Source organism: Saccoglossus kowalevskii, chromosome 2, assembly GCF_978046115.1.
Source record: "Saccoglossus kowalevskii chromosome 2, keSacKowa6.1, whole genome shotgun sequence".
NCBI classification, from domain to species: domain Eukaryota; kingdom Metazoa; phylum Hemichordata; class Enteropneusta; family Harrimaniidae; genus Saccoglossus; species Saccoglossus kowalevskii.
Window position 1 is genome coordinate 12,694,239 of NC_140642.1, and position 21,825 is coordinate 12,716,063.

Sequence of the window (21,825 nt, forward strand, 5' to 3'; positions counted from 1 at the left end):
AGAAGGGATACGATATCAATAAAGGTAATAGTTACTATAAACGATTAATGATTAATTGTTCTGTCATGATAAATGATAACATATTGCGTACCTTGCCTTTTGACAATCTACAATGTAGATATTAACTATCGGTAAATCACTAAATTTTCATGTACAGGCACATTTCGAAAATTATACACGCTCGTCATCAAAATTGAACTTGGCTGGTATTTTTAAATGATTGATAAGATTGAAGATGATCAATTAATCAAAGAAAGCAGAGAAAGTTTTTTTGTGCTGAGAGGTATAGATGTAGCAGAAACAGGGAATTTATCTCTCCAGTGAGATCCATGTTATTAAAGCAAACTGAACAACTGTATCTAGAACATCTCTGGTTTACTGTCTCTGATTTATTCCAGAGCATCTACGCACTTTAATTGACATCTGAAGTACTTTTTTGAGATATCATGCAATTTATGTAAATTAACATGAATGGGTTAATTTTCAATCCTAAGTTAATCAGTTCTACATCCATGTATAAAATTTGATTAAAATGTGATGAGTTGTTATTGGGATATTTGTGTTGGTGCATGAGCTATACGATATTTTATAATGTCAAAAATTACAGTTCTGTGTATATGATATGCTGGCATAATTAAGGAGGTCATATGACCATATATGGTCATCTGATTAGTCATGTGCTGCAGTATGTCTGAAGTCTTCAATATAGTACTAGGTGCATATAATCTCTGTTTGCAACAGTGCACATGATGTGGTTAAGAATATTAATAAGATCTGATAAATTTGTCACATCTCTTGTCTGATGTCTTCATTATAGCTTTGGTTACATGTCTGTATTTACCATATGAGTGATTGAGAAATATGACAGTTATGCATAATAATGAGTCACATCACTTTCCAATGTTTTCATTCAGCACTGGTTGTAAAAGTACTTGAGTTATTAGGGTTATGCATATTATGCATATTAGGGTTATCGTACTTTGATTTTTTTAATCACTTATATATTTATTGCTGTAAACCAATAGAACATTTGTAATTCTAAGGATGCAATAAAGTTATTATTATTATTATTATTATTATTAATAAGATAACATGAACATATATGGTCATCTGGTTAGTTATATATGCCTCTCGTCTGACACCTTCATTACATTACTGATTGCATGTCCCTATCTGTAATTGTGCTTGAGATACTGTGGAAAAAAAATCCAGCGAATATACCTTTTTTCTTATATTTTACATTCAACTTGTCAAAAACCAGTGAAAATAAATTCCATACAAAACACCCAAAAAGTATAGTCAGCAAAAATTAATTCTAGCTATTAAAAATAAAGTATTTTACAGTAATATGTTGAAACATGAATATACCACACGGACAGAGTATAAATGCATGCAAAGATAAAGACATTTTTGTAACCACAAATTCAAACTACATATTTTCAGCAATATCTTGAAAAATATAAATGTGAGACTGGGCCAAGTTTCTTAACTGCATTATTGTAACCACTAAAATAATGTTAATGATAGAGACATCAATGAGAATAGACAATTTCCTCCCATATACATTTCCTTTCATCAATAATAAACTAGCAAGGTAATAGTATTGACAGCAGGTACATGCAGTATGATCCAAAAAAAAAATAAAACTAGGACATACAAAATGTAAATTGACTACAATGCAAATGAAAAAAACTACAGAAGTAAAAAATGAAGGTTAAATATTTCCGGAGAAAATAGCATAATGGAAATTCAGACACAACAAGGAAGATTATTTAAATTAATTTTTGTTTAATTTTCATATAGACTGAGCTCATTGTGTTCAGTCTGGAAGTTTCTCATGTATACATAAACATTTTTCTATGTACATAATACCAAGAAACTTGTAATTTGTTTTTTTTTGTCAAAACCACAAAATTTTGAATTATTTTTTGCATGACAAAATAAAGTGAATCGCTTCTTCAATTTCCATAACAGCACATTAACTTGCAAATTCTTTTGTCAATCAGAGTTTCAGGTTTTGTGTGTCTACCAATTTCAATTTTGAGACAGTGATTGCCGAGTTGGAGATTACTGTTTGTGATGTTCTCCCAACCTGAACCAAGTATTTTTCCAGACTGAATATCTTTTTGAAACCTTTGTATGTTCTCAAGTTGTTTCTTTCCTCTGATGATATTCATCATGGATATAATTTTTCCAAAATAATACAAAAGATGCTTTAATTTGTTTGTCTATTATTTTTTATTGGATTTCCATAAATATTTTCTCAGCGGTAATCATGATTGGTTGATATTAGCAAGTTCCACTTCCTTGTACCATTTACTGTAAATTTTTTTATTTGAATCTGCAGCTTCTTTAAGAAGGGTATTATTGTATTCATTATGTGATTGTAACATTTGTGCATTTGTCTCCTGATGAACATATGTAATGGGTATCTGCATTGTATAACCCGGCAGTAGCATTAGTATATGTCCTCGATGGCAGATTTGTAATTACTTTCATCTCCCAAGATACCACTGCCATAAACTAATACCGGTATTGGTCGGATCAGTTTAACAAATAGTGATTAAAAAAGTACGGTAGTTATTTTACATTTTGTTCATATCTTATACTTTCTTTCAAATGAGAACATGGACTTTTGGCCCCTTCATTTTAATTTAATCATTGTTTCTTTGGACTTTCCATTTGGGTTCAGAATTTGATATAATAATTTTTTTTAGGATAATTTTTTCCCTTTTAAAAACAAGCAGCCTGTCAGCTGAGATAGCTCCGCTGTTAGCAATGCACATGGCAATTAAAGAACAGAAGATATCATCACGAAATGAACAAATCTAAGAGAGGTCCACATGTAGTACCTATATGTATAATATCAAAGCAATTGGACTTGCAATTTTTAACAAGAAGTTGAAAATATCAGTTTTTACCAAAAATTACAAAAATATTCACCAAAATTAGAGAATTGAAGATATCATTATGAAATGAACAAATCTGAGAGAGGTCCACATTTAGTACCTATATATGTAATATCAAAGCAACTGGACTTGAGGTTTTTAACAAGAAGTTGAAAATATCAGTTTTTACCAAAAATTACAAAAATATTCACCAAAATTAGAGAATTGAAGATATCATTATGAAATGAACAAATCTGAGAGAGGTCCACATGTAGTACCTATATATGTATTATCAAAGCAATTGGACTTGCGATTTTTAACAAGAATTTGAAAATATCAGTTTTTACCAAAAATTACAAAAATAATCACCAAAATTAGAGAATTGAAGATATCATTATGAAATGAACAAATCTAAGAGAGGTCCACATGTAGTACCTATATATGTAATATCAAAGCAATTGGACTTGCGATTTTTAACAAGAAGTTGAAAATATCAGTTTTTACCAAAAATTACAAAAATATTCACCAAAATTAGAGAATTGAAGATATCATTATGAAATGAACAAATCTGAGAGAGGTCCACATTTAGTACCTATATATGTAATATCAAAGCAACTGGACTTGCGGTTTTCAACAAGAAGTCGAAAATATCACTTTTTACCAAAAATTACAAAAATATTCACCAAAATTAGAGAACAACAATCAAACTAAATAAAATATTTTTGCTCAGATATTGGGGTTATGACACCATGCATTGTAACCATGCTGATTTATCCCCCTGATGACAGCTTTTACTCAGGGGCCCGATGATATCATATTTGAAAAAGCCATAATACCCAGTATTTAAACAGATGAACAGTTGTCATGTGATACATGTATATTATATCTGATAGCTAATATTACCTAAAAATGTAATACATATCAAATTTCCCATAATCCCATTTTTCGCTGAAAGAACTTCTATTTATAGCTTTCTTTGAAAGCTTATTTCATGTGTTTTTTTCATAAATATTTTATTATCAGATTCATTTAATATCTTCTAGCTCTCAAATAAAATACAACGTAATAAACAATCTTCAATCATCTGTTGCTGTGTGAATTTGGTACAATATTTTTTTCTGATATTTTTTCTGACGGTAACACAGTATTAATCCCTTTTATAACGCAGGTCTGAGAACATTTCACTGGTATCCTCAAGACAAAGAGTTTCACAGTGACTTTTCCCAAAAATCTCATGAAAATTGCACGTGAATGTGCGTAATATAATAGGAAAAACACATCCCTGTCTAAAGCCCTTTCATTTAAAAAATAATGAATCCCTGTAGCTTCATATTGGACGAGGAGAAAGTCTATGCCAACTTTAAGATAATGTGTGAGGTAAAGCCAAACACATTAATGCATCTGGACCCTTATTCGAATCCTATATGTTGTTGTGTGTGTTTGTGTTGGGCATTATTTTTCAACTGAAAGAATTAAACAAATTTAGTTAAATGATTCTGATAGTGATGATTTATAAGAAGCAAGGATGAGAAGTGTGAAGTACTTTAATATTTCAATTATAACACTCCAAAGTGTTGAAAAATTGAAAATAAGTACATACAGTGATATGGTAGAGAAGGAAGAAATCAACAGTGTGTCATAAATACTTGTATTTCAAAAAGGCATAAAACGTTCACCAGAAAACAACATGCAAAAACAGGGCAGCACATTGTACTGATCGACCAATGAGAACACAGAGTTTCAATAATGGGTAGCGCGCGGTATAATGGTACATAAACCCGTAAGCAGACAATGTGTTAATGGTTTATTGATTGATCCAGTTACAATCACAGTGATCTTGTTTACTTACTTGTTTTTCATCTCCAGATCATGCTCCGACAAGTTGACTTCAAACGTTGCCAAAGTATAGGATGACAACATTCGTTTACCTTTAACTTTAATCAGTACCTTACCATAGATATAAAGAATTGAAGATAATAATTAACACGTGCACTACCAATAGAGGCAATACGGTAATAGTAATTACCGTAAAATCTGTATTAGAAGCAGCATCCCTAATATAAGTCGCACCTATTCTTTTTAACATTTGAGAACCAAACATTCATTATTTAGAACCAAAAATTCATTATTTCTCATATGTGTAAATGTTCTAATAGAAGCTGCATCCGCTCTATATTGTATTGTACCATTTTAATAGAAGCCATGGCTTCTATACAGATTTTACAGTACTAGATATGCACACCTACACTGAACCTTTGTATACAGGTTGTACTCGAATCAGAAACAAGTATAGCATGTACAAATTACAGTTTTTCCATTTACCAATAAACTGTATTCTAACTAGTGATGGACGCATGGACAAAAAACAAGGAGTATTTTGAAAAAGCTTGTGAATATTATGAGGTTATCAGCTGATACCACTTGTTCATAGAACTGGTTGATAGAAGTGAAGTCATGGTCTAGTATCATCCACAAATTGAAGGTGAGTGGATAATACAACCACAGTCCCATTGTGATACAACCGATGACACCATAAGTATCAGCCAGCTCTATGATAACCTTTTCATTACATGACCAACTCAGAGCGTTGAAATGGCAGACAAATCAGTAATTTATGAAACTTCACATACGAATCATATGCTAATTTTGGCCAATTAGGCATGGCGTTGAAGTGTTCTGTGGAGGCACATTTATAGTTAAGGCTTCTGTTTTGTAATCGAGAGAAATATTACCTGTATTGTCATTGCATAATGCGAGTACGGTAATCCAGTCTGAACCAAGAAATTTCATTTATTATATAACGCCGACTTTTAGAAAAATTAATCAAGCTATTAAATTTCCACAATATACAGCAGTGCAGATTTAAATTACCCCCCCCCCCACAAAATGTAAAGAATTATCAGGATCACTGCAACTTGGTGCTATAAACTTTCCAAGTCACAGTGGAAGGATACACTGTGTTATATGAAAGATGCCCTGAGGGACTGTATATACAAGCTGCTGTAATATGTGCAGCCCATAACCTAAAATCAAAGAAAGTTTTAAAAAAAACTCATTAAAAATTAATTTAAAATTTAAGATTAGCCTTTCAAACAAGAAGCTTGGCAACTAATATTTGAGATGCACAACGTGAAATTAAGTGTTATATTCCTTTTTACCAAAAATGACAAAAATATTCATCAAAATTAGAGAATTAAAGATATTATCTCGAAATGAACAAATCTGAGAGAGGTCCACATGTAGTACCAACATATGTAATACCAAAGCAATTGAACTTGCAGTTTTTAACAAGAAGTCGAAAAATATCACTTTTTACCAAAAATATTCATGAAAATTAGAAAATTAAAGATATCATCACAAAATGAACAAGTCTGAGAGAGATCCACATGTAGTACCTAGATATGTAATATCAAAGCAATTGGACTTGCGATTTTTAACAAGAAGTTGAAAATATCACTTTTTACCAAAAATGACAAAAATATTCATCAAAATTAGAGAAATGAAGATATCATCCGGAAATGAACAAATCTACATACCAAGGTACCTACATACCAAGTATCAAAGCATTTGGGCTAGCGGTTTTCAAGAAGAAGTCGAAAATAACAATTTTGACCAAAAATTACAAAAATATTGGCTATAAATAAGACAATTGAACATATCCACACGAAATGAACAAATCCTAGAAAGTTTCACAGCTATACAGTTTGTGGTTTTTAAGAAGAAGTCGAAAATGTAAAATTGACGACAGCGACGGACGCCGACGGACAATCAGTAATACTATAAGCTCCGCTCGACTTCGTTGACAGCGGAGCTAAAAAAGCTGAAAACTGACTAATTATTATGCAAATCAAGTAATTAATATACACATATTTTAATGTAAAATTAATAAGTTTATGCATTGTCCTTGAGGATTTATGTACTAAGTTTCACTGAAATGTTATTAAAACCTATAAATTATGAATTATTTTGCAAATTAGGTAATTACATGTAATATGAACAGATTTGAACAAAAAACTGCAGGTCTGTGCAATGTCCTAGAGCATTTATGTTTCATTGAAATAGAAACATTAGGACTTGAGATATCAGTGTAAGCCAAAAATTAGCTGATTATGCAAATTAGGTAATAAATATGCATAGATTTTAACCCAAAACTAATAAGGTATGTGTATTGTCCTAGAGCATCTATGTAAAAAAGTTTCATTGAAATGGGATAATTAGTAATTGAAATATCAGTGTAAAAGCCAGAAATTGGCTAAATATGCAAATTTGGTAATTTATATGCCCACATTTTAAATCAAAACTAATCAGGTCTGTGCATCTAAGAATCAAGTTTCATTGAACTGTGACGATTAGTACTTGAGAAATCAGTGGAAAAGCTAAACATTTATTAATCATTAAGCAAATTGTGTAATTAATATATATGAATTTTTACCCAATACTAATCAAATAATTGCAAGAGTCCAAAGCATCTAATCATCAAGTTTCATCAAAATCCAATATATGGTTTTTGAGATATCAGTGTAATGAACAGACACACATAGAGACGCACTGACTGCAAAGACTCTCATTGTGTCCTTTGCACTTGAAAGTAAAAAATAAAGCATCATCGCCTCAAGTTCAAATCCCAATGATACAAGGAACAGATTTTTTCAAGGACTACATACCAGATGAAATTAGAAGACATGATTTTATAATCCTGACAATGGGCGACAGTGATCATCCATGCTAGATACAATTAAATATCATGTAACAAGCACATAAAATAGAATAAGAAAGAGCTGATCTGCTAAATGTGTGTTTTACATTAATAGAAAAACCAGCTTTTTTTTTTTTTTTCAATTTGCCATAGGATATGTAATTTCTACTAACCACCATTAAATCTGTCAAATGTGTTCAGCTTAAGTTATATAAGAAATTAGAAAGCAGATTACTACATGTTTGATCACCTAATAAACCCAGCAGGCATTTGGGTTCAATATACTGCTTAAAGTTAATTGAATCCAAAAATGATCACTTTCAGTACAGGTAAATTCACTACCTAAGACAAACACTCACTTTGTCTTTTTCCAAGTCGTCTATAAGAAAGGAACAAGTATCGGACCAGTTTGCAACAGGAGAGAGTTGCGGCGTCTGTTTTTTGTTCTCATTGACTCGAAACACACACCATCTGTAGTCATCTTGTAACACTGCAGTGAAAATAGATAACAGATGCCTTGAAGAAAATGTTGAATATACTTGTAAAACTGTGCAAGACCCACGAGGAATATTTTTTGTACTACAGCAAGCAATAAACCCTTTCCCTGTTCAGTATATTTTTCAATATTTCTCTTCAGATTGGTGTCAAAACATCGCCATAAAACATCTTGTAGCGGTGATGCAAACAATCTATTTAAAGTTGAACTTTGATTCATAAAAAATTATTTGGGACAGTATGCAATGTATCTAATGGTTAGAAATTACAAATGTTGTCAAGATTGTTTGTTAGAATTTCATCTGCTTTATAATATATGTGCTAGAATTCAAAAAGATTTGCTTCTTTTCTGTGGCAGCAGTACTTCAGAATATAGAGGATTCATGAATTTGCATAAATTCAGACTATATTTTTGAAATATATTTGAAAAACATATGCATTTTTATGAACAGATGTGAGAAAGATTGAATATTCAGCAAACAGAGGAAGATATAATGTCATATCACTTCACATGGTTGGATCAGAGTAGTCAAATTACACAAAACAAAATTGAGAAATCATAACAAAAACAAGAGAAACTGGTGATATGTAGTCAAGGTGATGGAGGTAAAAGTCTGAATGTATTTGCATATATTATGATACTGAGGTTTTTCTCATTGAAGCTGGAATGGAGGGATTAAAACATCAGGAATTGATTCCAGGATCACCAAGCACATTTTGAAATTAGGTGATTGATATAGAAATCAGATGAATTGATGGAGAACTCATCATGTTTGCTGTAAGTGCACTGTATTCAAACAGAAGATCAATTGTGAAGCTTATTAAAGCATTGAAACTAAGTTACCGGTATGTCAAATGTACAATAATAAGTGTATTTGCAGTAAAGATGCATAGAGATGCATGTTTTAGCAGGATTTAAATTACACTCACTAAAGTTAATGTTAACTATTCAACTGTTTATGAACAGGCATTTCTGATGGAGTATATGCGTGTACGTATAAACATCTCAATGTGCAAATCACGTATAATTAATATGCACAGATAAGTAGGAAAAGACAAACACTCTTAATTATTCCGAAATGATTCAGTAAAGAAATGTTTCACAAAAATACACACAACTGAAAGACATTAGTTAGAAGTGAAATTAAAATAGAAAATAAAACCTTAAAATGAACAGGTTTGCTATAGAACACTTACTGTTAAATTTACTTGTGGGTGTACCACTAACAGTTAATGTTATTACGCCATTAGCATACCATTTCGTTTTATTTTTCTCAGGTTCATAACTAGCTTCAGGAACAATCTTTATGTCCAGTTTACCGGGATCCACCAGTTCTGAAAATAATATAACAATGAATGGAACATTAATTACGTCATTGGAAAAATGAGCATTCAAACATAGATCGCATTCCTTTATAATTAACACATCTACCATATTTGCTCTATTAGGAGCACATCTAAAAAAAAACACATATAAACCATAAATTGCATTTGCTGTACCGTAAAATACTTTATTTTAGCGGGATTTAATTTTCACTGAAAAGACTTTTTGGGTGTTTTGTATGAAATTTATTTTCACTGATTTTTGAATCAACTGAATGTAAAATATATGGAAAAAATTATATTCACTGGATTTTATTTTCACTGATTCTGAATAAATTATAAGTGAAAATAAAGTAATTGTACAGTATACTAAATCACTAAACTATTTCTTATTGTAAAAATTCTCTTTAATTTATGTGTTACGAATAGAATAAATACAGTATACCAAATGTAAACACAGGTCATAGCGTCGTCAAAACATCTTGTAGGATTCTACAAATGCAAAAGTATTTGTTTTTGGTATATCCACGCAAAATAATGTGCTATAGACATTTGATAGTCAATAGTGATGAAGTAAGGATATCTGTACGCCATATCTGCTTCTGAAAAATCGGCTTTTCGACATTGAACGATACAAAAAAGAATTTAAAGTTCAAAATCAAATCGTCTGATTTTTATAGCACACTTCCCGTTCGCACATTTCACACATTGTGCGAGATCGCACAGTGAATAAAAAATCACTTATTGCGGGCATTATTTAATCAACATTCAAACTACAATGATTTATAAGCACATCCAAATTCTGGTGATCGTAATAACCTCTTATTTCAAATTTTGAATAGCATCATCCATTGATTCATTCAGCGGGTTCATTCAGCTGACTTCTGAATTACTGTGCACTGACTCGGAACACCAGCAAATCTGGACAGACTCTAAAATATTTCTGACAGTGCTTGACATGTATATATCCATTCACTTCATCAAATATTTCAAGTAATATTCCCAAGACCCTAATAAAGCTAATTTTGTCAAAAAGTGATCTCAGGGGGGAGCTTTAAATTCAGAATAATTTTGAAATATAAGTATATACAGTGTGTGTCCCCAAACAATTATCAAAAGTCAAATATTTATACATTACAGGTGCTCTTTGAGGAGATCTGAGTGATTTATTAGTGTTTTGGGACTGAAATGATACATATTTGATTGTATGATATGCACATAGTCGAAAATTAGGCTAGTGGATTAAAAACAAGGATTATGAATACTCCCAAAATAGACCCAATTTCGTTGATCTCATTTGCATTTATCTTTTTTGACATTTTGTTTGAAATAACATCCAGCATTGTTGATTTTTATACAAAAATCTTACAAGCAATATGTAGAAATATAGTTTTTTTGATTCCAAGTAATAACTAAAGAATTTTAGCAGAATACAGAATACTGAATAATTCCTTGGCAGATGTCACATATTATATATTTTAAATATCACTTCGGGCATAAAAACACAATATTTTTTTTTCACTTTGATAAGAAAGTTGTATTAATTTTGTGTTTTTAAATTTCAATGGTATATTGAGATTTTCATTACAATGTAAGGATTGCTATACCTCAAAACACAGAATGTGTGGATTCACACAGTGGGGAATCGAGTTTATTTCACGCTTGACTACAACAAAATTGTTAAATATACCCGACTGAAATGAGCAAGAATCTGAGTACAGGCAATGTATTATTCACATATGTGGTATGGCAAGAAATTACATGTTTTTTTGTGTTTTGAGGTTGCAGAATTAAATCTTTGATGATCAGTTTGGTTGTTCGTGTATATTTCAAATGTCAAAAAAATGTCTGAATAAATATAAATCTGTTAAAAATGGCATCCACGTTGAAGAACCATTTCATAAAAAATTACATTTCAATCATCCATAATATTCTAAACATTTATGACAAGAACCTGTATCTTAGGCCACACTGATTTAATTTTATGGATGACATTCTCTTGAGACCCCAAAACTAATGTGAGAGGGCGAAAAAATAAAATCCTGCTAAAACCACAGGACTACGGAGCTGTTATTACGAATTGAACCACAGTGTATCAAAAAAACAACAACAAGTCTTTATTTGTAGGAGGCACATGTTGATGTACGAATCTCGTACTGTATTACTGTCACAGGTATCTTCACCTTTGATTTTGAAAAGGCAAGAGGATAAGGCAGATGTTAGCTTTGCCAAAGGCATACACATCAACTCAATAATGAAGAAAAACTTACTGTGTTGTATTGAAACAAAAAATTGAATTAAAAATGAACAATAAGGTTGTCAACAGTAACCTGGAAATTAACTTCTTTGACATTCAAACTACAGCTTTTAAAGTGACACTTCAGATAGACTAAGTGTAGACACAAATGCTCAAGAACAAATTCAACTATGTAACAAATTATAAGAGGCTCAATATTGAAAAAAAAACACCAACAGAGAGTCATCAAAAATTTGGATGCAGAAAATTATGTACATGTATCTTGATGAAAATTTGTCATATGATCAAAATATTACTGACTGTGTGTGCAAGCGAATTATCCGAATCAGAAAATGAAAAAAAAAAATAATAAGGAACTTTTCTTCACCCCCAAAAAGGGACTTCGGCCGAGGAGCTTCCGCTGCTTTCGTTGCAGTTTTGTTGACTTCAATGCGGACAAAGCATTCGAACTGACTTGTCGCCTGACTGACTTTTAGGCCACAATACACCTCCACTCCTCTCCCATTTCTCTCATCGTTGCTGAAGAAACGCGGGACAGCCACTACCGATCTCTCGTATAGCTGTGTAAATGCCACATCTCCCGGGCCAACGTCAATTGCATACCAGTCTACAACAATCCATCCGTTTTACCACTGAACTTTTATGCTCACGTATTTTGTTGGAATCATTTACAACAAAATTGGCATGTTTAGAAGCAATCTCCTCCGCATAGGTCTTTGCGCTTTGAGGTAGTCCAAAACGAGTTTTACGACAAGTCGGCACTTTGCGACAATATGAGTCGGCAAGTTCTGGACAGAAAACTGATCTGTAGAGACTCAGCGTCGAATATTTTTTTTTTTTTTGAGAACAGGCTGAAAACATCCATAAAATTAAGTCGATGTGGCCTTATAACTATTAAAATATGATTCTTTTCTGTCATCAACATAGTTTGTAGATCAATTGCACAAAAATCAAAATTTTCAAGAATATTAGACCTAATTTTGTCCGAAAAGTAGTTTGGTGAGTATATTATATTTGGGTGTTTAAAGAAAGATCAGCTTTAATTGTAGCCAACCACCTTTAAGTTGTATTATTGATTTTTGTTCAAAGCCATTGACAAGCTCAGTAATATGTTTATGGCCCTGCAACCCAGAGAAAAGAATTTAGGAAACAAAAAATTACAATTAGTCGGTCAAAGTTCATTTAAAAGAAAAACAAATTGAAATGCATATGTATAGATAATATATCGGTAATCATAAATAAATAGTAAGTCAATAATAATAAAAATCAAGGAAATGTTCATTTTTTAAAATGAAAAAATTGTGTATAAAACCATCTGATTGCTTAACTGTGTGTCTCAGTAAATAAATTTCTGGAGATCAGTGTTGGGAAAAACATCTTTGTTGTTTTATCATGTTCTAAGACAGTATGAGACTATACATCATTTGAATCGCAGGGTTTTGCTAAAGCTGGTCATTCATAACCGCGAGGTTTCGGCCGAATGAATGGTCCTAATGGCTGGCTAAGATGGAAACTATATACCAATTAATGGTAGCATGACATACTTTAACAGAAAACTATAAATCCCCTTTTTTCAAAAACCCATAAAAACAAAGAAACAAGTCAGTCCATTATTGTGATCAAAACAATTTGACATGGTATGCATTACTAATATTGACTGCATATATATACATGTCATGAGACAGTCTGTTAGAGATTTTGATTAATAATATCTAATAGATCTACTATGAAATGATGTCAAAAACACAACAATATACATGCAAATTAGCTATTTAAAAAGTTATTCAATATCTCAAATATTGAAATTTTATAAAGCAAATTAAAAAGAAGGATTGAATGTTGATGGAATCTTTTTTTTTTGTAACTTCAACATGATTACATGGTCAGTGTTATCACTATTAGGTATTGCCTTAAAGTGAGGTAACGAAACACAAAACAAATTCACTCAGGTAACATTTACTTGTTTACTGCCTTAAACCAAAATTCTTACAGTACAATTAAATAATAAACCTTTATAGACATTTATTAAAATAACAAATTAGAAACCCCCCAAAAAATGGGTGGATATATAACAGAATCCTGACGTGCTTAATAGATTTATTGTACAAGTTTATATTCCCTGTATAGAAATAACAGTTGTGTTTTTGTTCACCTGTGGTTAATGCTTCCATTATTAAAGAGTGAATCCATCCTTTCAATATAGGAATTTCCATTAGTTGAACTGCTTTGAGCACACGCACGGAAAACCACACATCAGGCCTACAGGAGAAAACAAAAAATACAACGCAATACTGAGTCTAATAAATATTACTAAACAAATCTAATTGCAATGATTTGTAGCATGTAATACAATTATGCAATCCGTATGTCATTATTGATCCACTGGGTATCTACAATGCCAGGGGTGACATCCACTGTAATTATTTTGGGTGACTTAGATTTCATGAATTTGCGACCTGGGTAGGCAGATTAGAACCCAAAAATACAAAAAGTTTCAATCAATGAAACATTATACCTTTCAACAAATGATATGGTAGCCTTGGCGATGTGAGGAAATGCCGTGTGAGAATTCATATGAAGAATAACCTGAGCTTTACCGTTGACATTTAAATTCTCGACAGCAACGTCAACATCAATCCCCATACTGTGAAATAATAAAGAATCTTGGTTATTTAAACTGTGAGGAGAAAAGTTACGCATCTTAACAAAATTTGATGATATTCAAATCAGTTATACATTCAAATGGAACTAGAAAAATTAAATCTCCTTCTGATTTTTGTTACCCTCAAAAATAGTTCTGGTAATTTTGACAAGGTTTGACAGAGTCTCTTGTTTTTTTTGGTGTGAGTGGAATCCTGGTCCGAATAAATTATTTAGATTTTTCAAGATGTTTTTAGACCAATAAAATGATTTAAAAGTTTACTACTGTCACCTGTTATGTTGGATGTCCTATGGCTAATGGAAAACTAGAAACTCTGTATTGTTGCCGAGTATGTTTATGTAACTAATTTTATCAATTGTTCTCTTACTATGTAATATATAAGATCATTGACTCAGTAAAAGGAAGTTAACATATTGGTCATTTTTTGTTGAATGCACTATTTTTTATAAACTCACAAAACACTAAGACATAAAAATTAATTAATTAATTAATGAACATTAATGTGTCGTGATGTGGGTTCAGGTCAATGATTTATTTATTTCTTTAATCTCATCAGTGTGATTAACATGTTTTCTTTATCATTAGCACATTTAGTGGAGGAGACTGATTTGAAGTACTCCTGGGAACACTGATGATTCATTATCTTGGCCATGAAGCGATAACAGACAATGAATAAATCAAGTCATCGAAAATGACACAGTCCCTTTTGGTACATTTTTAAAGTTATCTTTTATGACTTTAAGCCCAAGACACTACAAAGAATGAAGAAATCATTCCAAGCATGTCTAAAAAAAAAAGGTTCATAAAATGCAAATTTCAAGTAAATTTATATGTACCAATTAATTAGCAATGAGCTTAGAGAGAATTTGAAAAAAAAATGGCTATGTACATTGTACATTAAAACATCATATTTCATAAATAGTGCTAGACCATAACATTCAACCCATTATGTCTTGTCTTTGTCCCAAATTTAAATCAAATCTATGAAAGTGCATCTGAGAAATGGTAAAGACACATGAAAATGACACCAATATGGCTGCCAGTCTGCCGTTTTGAATCAAATTACAAAACAAATTGAAATACATTACATACATGTATATGTGGTGTTCATATATTAAAGTTTGAATAAAATTGGCCAAGGCATGCCTGAGAAACAGTTATTGACAAGTTATTGGTTAAAATTCAGTCACCTGAATGGAAGTACACATTGAAAAATCTTAGGTAAACATTAGTATATTTCTAGGTATAATGCTTAATCTGATTGGCTGTCATGGTCATGAGGTATGTATAATAAGTTCAAATGTTGATTTTTGGACTAAATAGTTCCTCGTGATGAGGACTCATACTTTCTAATGTAGGACTAGTTTCTGATTTGTTTTTGTTTGTGTTCAATAAAATGAGAGATTGAGTTTAATATCCATCTTCATTTGTTAATTGATTTTCAGATTATCATATTTAAAAAATAAATTCAGCTTGAATATGTAAAGAAGTTTTCACGAATCAATTAGAGATAACAATTCTAGAGACAATCTCAAAAAAATAGATGAACCTCACCCTTTCATTCTCCAGCAAAACAAAATGTTACCGCATAAAATATAAAAGACATGTTTGACAATGTTTTTAAATATGTTGCATGGTTGCAGTCTTATCACTGAACAACACACTGCTAATGTGTAGGCGAGCACTGATTCAATTCACGCTGCAATTCAATTGTGTCAATTTAAATGCCTAATTGTGACACACAATTACGTACTGTAAAATTGAAGTTCATCAACTGAAAAAGACTGAATAGTAAAACCAAAAGATTATTTGCTGTGACAATTTGAAAGTAAAATACCCGAATTAGTTTTTGAGAATCTTTTCGTTGTATGTATTTAACTGAATAACAAATTTATTAGTGTAAAATATTTCATTTTAGCTGGAATTAATTTTCGCTGAAAAGAATTCTTTGGTGTTTTTTATGGCATTTATTTTTACTGTTGTTGATGAGTTGAATGGAAAATATGGAAAAGTATTTACAGTATTTAAAAAGGCTGCTGTAGTAGAGCTTAATCCTTTATGGTAAACCCTACTTATGAATAAAAATACCCAGAAATTTATCCATTTTGCAATAAATTGTTCTCTTTGATCGTCAATATCAAAATTTCTTGATTTGGGTTCATAAGCCTATTTTTGGAGAAAACCATGTTTGTATTTTTAGTGAAATGCAGCCATTTTGACGATATAAGAACGCATTTACCATTGGTTCCCATAGTATAGTAGAGATTTTGTCCTATATTGTAAGTTGTAGGGTTAACAAATTATATTTGTGACTGAAACATACTCAGGTACACCACCTTATTATTTACAGTTTGTCTTTCTATAGCATTTCACTCAAAAAACATCATTTTGTAGTGCTTTTAAATGTTTTTCACTTCCACTGAAATTGAGAAACATACAAACTGAACTACTGTTAATAGAGTAATACACGCATGTGTGACAAAAATAAAATATCACAATTTCATGAGACACCAAATCACAGAATTATATAATTTTTAGACTCACAATTTAGCACCCATTCGTGCTCTTAGTACCATCTTGAACTCCGGTGAGTGAAGCCCAATGTCCGCTTCAAACACCAGTTGATAAGTAGTCACATCCCTGCCGAGACCTAGCGGTGGTTTTAAAACTGTTTCTGGCGTTGCTGGAAAGACGTGCAAGTGGTCAATCACCTCGTACACCTTCAAAAACTTCACATATGGCGTCTGATCTCCAACATGGAAACTATGTAAATCAATAGCATCTAGATAAAATAGGAAGAAGAAAAAGAATTTACTTAAACGCCATTCAGATTTTGATATTGCTGGGAGAATATAATTCGAAGATTTTTTTAAATTTCAACTTCATCTCTAAAATATTTGAAACAAATCACATTCAATCATTTCCTGTGTTTTTTTCTCTGCATAATAAAAACTTGAGAAAAACTCAAATACAGCCACATAAAAGCCAACTATATTTGTTCTCATTTTAAATTCAACAAACTCATGTAAGGTCATCAAACTAAGGTCATCACTGAAATCAATTAATTTTACCAAAATAAACATTAGAGGTTTTGATGCACTTCTGTAAAAGATGCACTTCTGTAAGAGATGCACTCCTTTACGAGATGCACTCCTATAGGTAATGCACTCCTTTTGTAGATGCACTTCTGTAAGAGATAGCACTCCTATAAAGATGCACTTCTATAGGTAATGCACTCCTCTTGTAGATGCACTTCTGTAAGAGATGCACTCCTATATGAGATGCACTTCTATAGGTAATGCACTAATATGGGTGATGCACTTCTGTAAGAGATGCACTCCTATACGAGATGCACTTCTATAGGTAATGCATTCCTCTTGTAGATGCACTTCTGTAAGAGATGCACTCCTATATGAGATGCACTTCTATAGGTAATGCACTCCTCTTGTAGATGCACTTCTGTAAGAAATGCACTCCTATACGAGATGCACTTCTATAGGTAATGCACTCCTCTTGTAGATGCACTTCTGTAAGAGATGCACTCCTATATGAGATGCACTTCTATAGGTAATGCACTCCTCTTGTAGATGCACTTCTGTAAGAAATGCACTCCTATACGAGATGCACTTCTATAGGTAATGCACTCCTCTTGTAGATGCACTTCTGTATTCTGTAAGAGATGCACTCCTATACGAGATGCACTTCTATAGGTAATGCACTCCTCTAGTAGATGCACTTCTGTAAGAGATGCACTTATATATGAGATGCACTTCTATAGGTAATGCACTCCTCTAGTAGATGCACTTCTGTAAGAGATGCACTCCTCTTGTAGATGCACTTCTATAGGTAATGCACTCCTTTTGTGGATGCACTTCTGTAAGAGATGCACTCCTATATGAGATGCACTTCTATAGGTAATGCACTCCTCTAGTAGATGCACTTCTGTAAGAGATGCACTCCTATATGTGATGCACTTCTATAGGTAATGCACTCCTCTAGTAGATGCACTTCTGTAAGAGATGTACTCCTATATGAGATGCACTTCTATAGGTAATGCACTCCTCTAGTAGATGCACTTCTGTAAGAGATGCACTTCTATACGAGATGCACTTCTATAGGTAATGCACTCCTCTAGTAGATGCACTTCTGTAAGAGATGCACCCCTATATGAGATGCACTTCTATAGGGAATGCACTACTCTAGTAGATGCACTTCTGTAAAAGATGCACTCCAATATGAGATGCACTTCTATAGGTAATGCACTACTCAAGTAGATGCACTTCTGGAAGAGATGCACTCCTATATGAGATGCACTTCTGTAAGAGATGCACTTCTGTATTAATAATAAAGAGATGCACTTCTGTAAGAGATGCACTCCTATATGAGATGCACTTCTATAGGTAATGCACTCCTCTAGTAGATGCACTTCTGTAAGAGATGCACTCCTATATGAGATGCAAAATAACATAGCCCAATATTTTATTTGTTCACATCATGGCAATGTGTAAAGTTTTTATAGTGATAGCATCAAAATGAGTAGAGTAAAATCTGTAATACAAACTGCAGCTTCTATTAAAATGATACAATGAAACAAAGGGGATGCTGCTTCTATTAGAGCATCTACACATGAGTAATGATTATTTTTTGGTTCTCAATTATTCAAAAAGATTGGGTGCAGGATCTATTAAGGATGCCGCTCCTAATACAGATTTTACGATACATACAATATGAGTATTTCAAACCATGTATGCATGGCTGCTTCAAATGAAGCCATAGATAACGAATCCTTGAAATGAATGGTGAAGTTGTGAACATGAGAAATGAGATTCATTGTGAGATAAACATCATTAATGAAATAACATCAATTCCATCTCAAAAGACATTAATTTTTCAAAATCGCTAAGGATTATTTATTTATAGGGCTATCATACACTCACATAAACTAATTCTATTTCCATAGCAACTTTGCCAATTAATTTGATTTTTGTTTCTATATCCAGTGGGTACCGTCACAAGACACACTCGGACGGCTCTGGGCTGGCATGATTACGATGACCTTCCCACGACCTTAAAAGTTACAAAGTATACACAATAAATGTCAATATTCTTGTATACACTTGTGGTAAGTTTAGCCTGGGTAAACAAAAAACTTTTTGCTTGCTTTGATTGATACGTGATATTGATAGATTGTTATGGTAATCAATAAACAACAATAAATAATACAATGTATGTGTGACAGTCTGAAATGTCATTTGGGTTACCATGGCGAATAAACAATGCTGAATTCACTACAGGCACAACAAAACTCACAATGCTATCTCAAAGTACTGTAAGTATTTTATTTTAGCTGGAATTAGTTTTCACTGAAAAAGACTTTTTTGGTTTTTTGTATGGAATTTATTTTCACTGATTTTTGACGAGTTGAATGTAAAATATAGGAAAAATGTGTATTTACTGGATTTTATTTTCACTGAATCACTCCTTCTGCAAAAATTAATTAAAGCGAAAATAAAGCATTTCACAGTACTGTGCAGATTATTGATTGCAATTTAACTCATTGTCATATTAATTTCTCAAGCGATAAAACATATAGATACATTGCAAGTGTGATATTATCAAACAGCAATACGGCCATGCGAGTAAAGCCGCTATACAACTACAGGACCATAGTAATAATAATGCTGAATGCCGTACGGGTTCAGAGCTATTTCAAACACGTCAAATTGTTATCATCTTCTCAATTTCACAGGTGCTCACAGAGAAGTGTTAAAACTTGGACTGGTTAGATATACAGGGAATGACACTAACAGTCAAGATATCTATCTAATTGTACCAGCTGTCTTGACCCACAGTTTCATCGATCAATGTAATTTTTACACTTCATGCATCAGAATTAGATCAATAAACCAATACACACCCACACTAGAGAGATTCTAATAAGTGAATAAAGATAAAAACACTACTCAATAGCTAAGTAAAATTTTGAATATTTTTAACTATTAAAAGCCTTTGAGTTTTTCTTCAAAATATTTTCCAGTTTTCTCAAATTTCAGCTCAGACTGGAAATGCACATTTGCTTCATAGTGTACGTATCAAAGAGTGTATTATCATCTTGTTTAAGAAGTCAATCAAATTTGTAAACACCATCAAGCACTAGCTGTTGAAATTGACTGAAATTCAAACTCTAACTACAGATGTTGCTATGGATGTAAATGACAACCACAATCTGAAGTGATTAAAGAAAAAAAATTATTTCTTTTCAGAAGATTTGGTAAATACTGTGAACTGCTTACTAATTTTGTTGATTTTCGGAGGTCAGTGAAAATTGTGACATTTTGCAGCAGTGAATATTTTACCGGGGTCATTAAGACTTTTAAAGTCACAGTGAACACTCATAAATCAAAGTCATTGAACTGCAAACATTGATAGCAGCCAAAACAAAAGTGTTTATAATAAAGTTTCAGTATGCTACATTAGTAATTATTGATACTGAGTAAGAAGTTATCACGACAATGATAAGTATGCTCTATTAATTTCTATTATTAGTCTAATTTTATATTATATTATTATTGACCAATTAATTCCTGCAACTGTGGTCTGAATTTCATGTTATTATCAATCGATTAATTCCTGCAACTGTGGTCAAACAGCTGAATAAATTAAAATGCTGCCCTGCATACTTTATGGCCATCTGTCATTCAATTCACAAACTGATAACAATTTTCATTTGCACTGTTGAGAAATAATTTAGTAGTCACTATCACTATTTATGCACTAGTTTATATGGATTTTTAGTTATCACTTTAATTTCTATAATGCTGTAGATACAACTAGTAACTATGGATGTCATTGTCACTAGTTAACTCTAGTTAAGTATTGATGCAGTTATAAGTAATTATAAATTGTTGTTGTATCACTAGTTATGTATGGTAGTATGTATCACTAGTTACCGGTATGTATGTTTGTCGTTATTACGAGTGAGTATTGTAATTATTACTAATTATGTATCGTAGTTATCCTTAGTTATATTTTATTTTATTTATCGAAAGTTATGTATGTTTGTAGTTATCACAAGTTATGTATTGTGCTTTGATAGTTACAGTTATATAATGCTGTAATTTTTGCTAGTTCTATAAAAATACTTATTTTATTTTACTTTAACAACAGATAACAACAAAAGTATTAAAAAATAAAATAAACATAATTTTATAGCCAAAATAATTAAAGCTTGTAAACTACATCAGATTTTAATCAGATTGGGGGGACTGCTATTGATGTCAATTCATCATCCAGTGTAAAAGCAGAAATTATTCAGGTGAAACTAATTTTGTGATTTCTGAATAACCACAAAAAGCATGATACACAATGACAAAGTCGGGAATTGTGTAATCTCCAGACAGAGACGCAGTTTATTCATTCATGCGAACAGAAACAACAAAGACGGATATTCACAATTACAGCAGCAGGTAATTACAAGTACAAACACGTTATGGCTTCTTTCTTT

The 21,825-nt window shown here is 31.9% G+C and overlaps 1 protein-coding gene across 2 annotated transcripts in view; it reads right to left on the reverse strand.

The window, feature by feature from the left end:
• The window catches only part of LOC102802144 (uncharacterized), a 49,307-nt gene that overhangs the window by 21,011 nt on the left and 6,471 nt on the right, over positions 1-21,825 (reverse strand). For both annotated transcript variants that reach the window (XM_085491536.1, XM_085491540.1), the window contains 6 exons: positions 16,866-17,103; positions 14,175-14,303; positions 13,812-13,918; positions 9,277-9,414; positions 7,944-8,074; positions 4,738-4,835 (listed from right to left, as the gene is read on the reverse strand). In XM_085491536.1, coding sequence (XP_085347662.1) covers positions 4,738-4,835; positions 7,944-8,074; positions 9,277-9,414; positions 13,812-13,918; positions 14,175-14,303; positions 16,866-17,103 — 841 coding nt within the window. The remainder of the gene's footprint in view (positions 1-4,737; positions 4,836-7,943; positions 8,075-9,276; positions 9,415-13,811; positions 13,919-14,174; positions 14,304-16,865; positions 17,104-21,825) is intronic.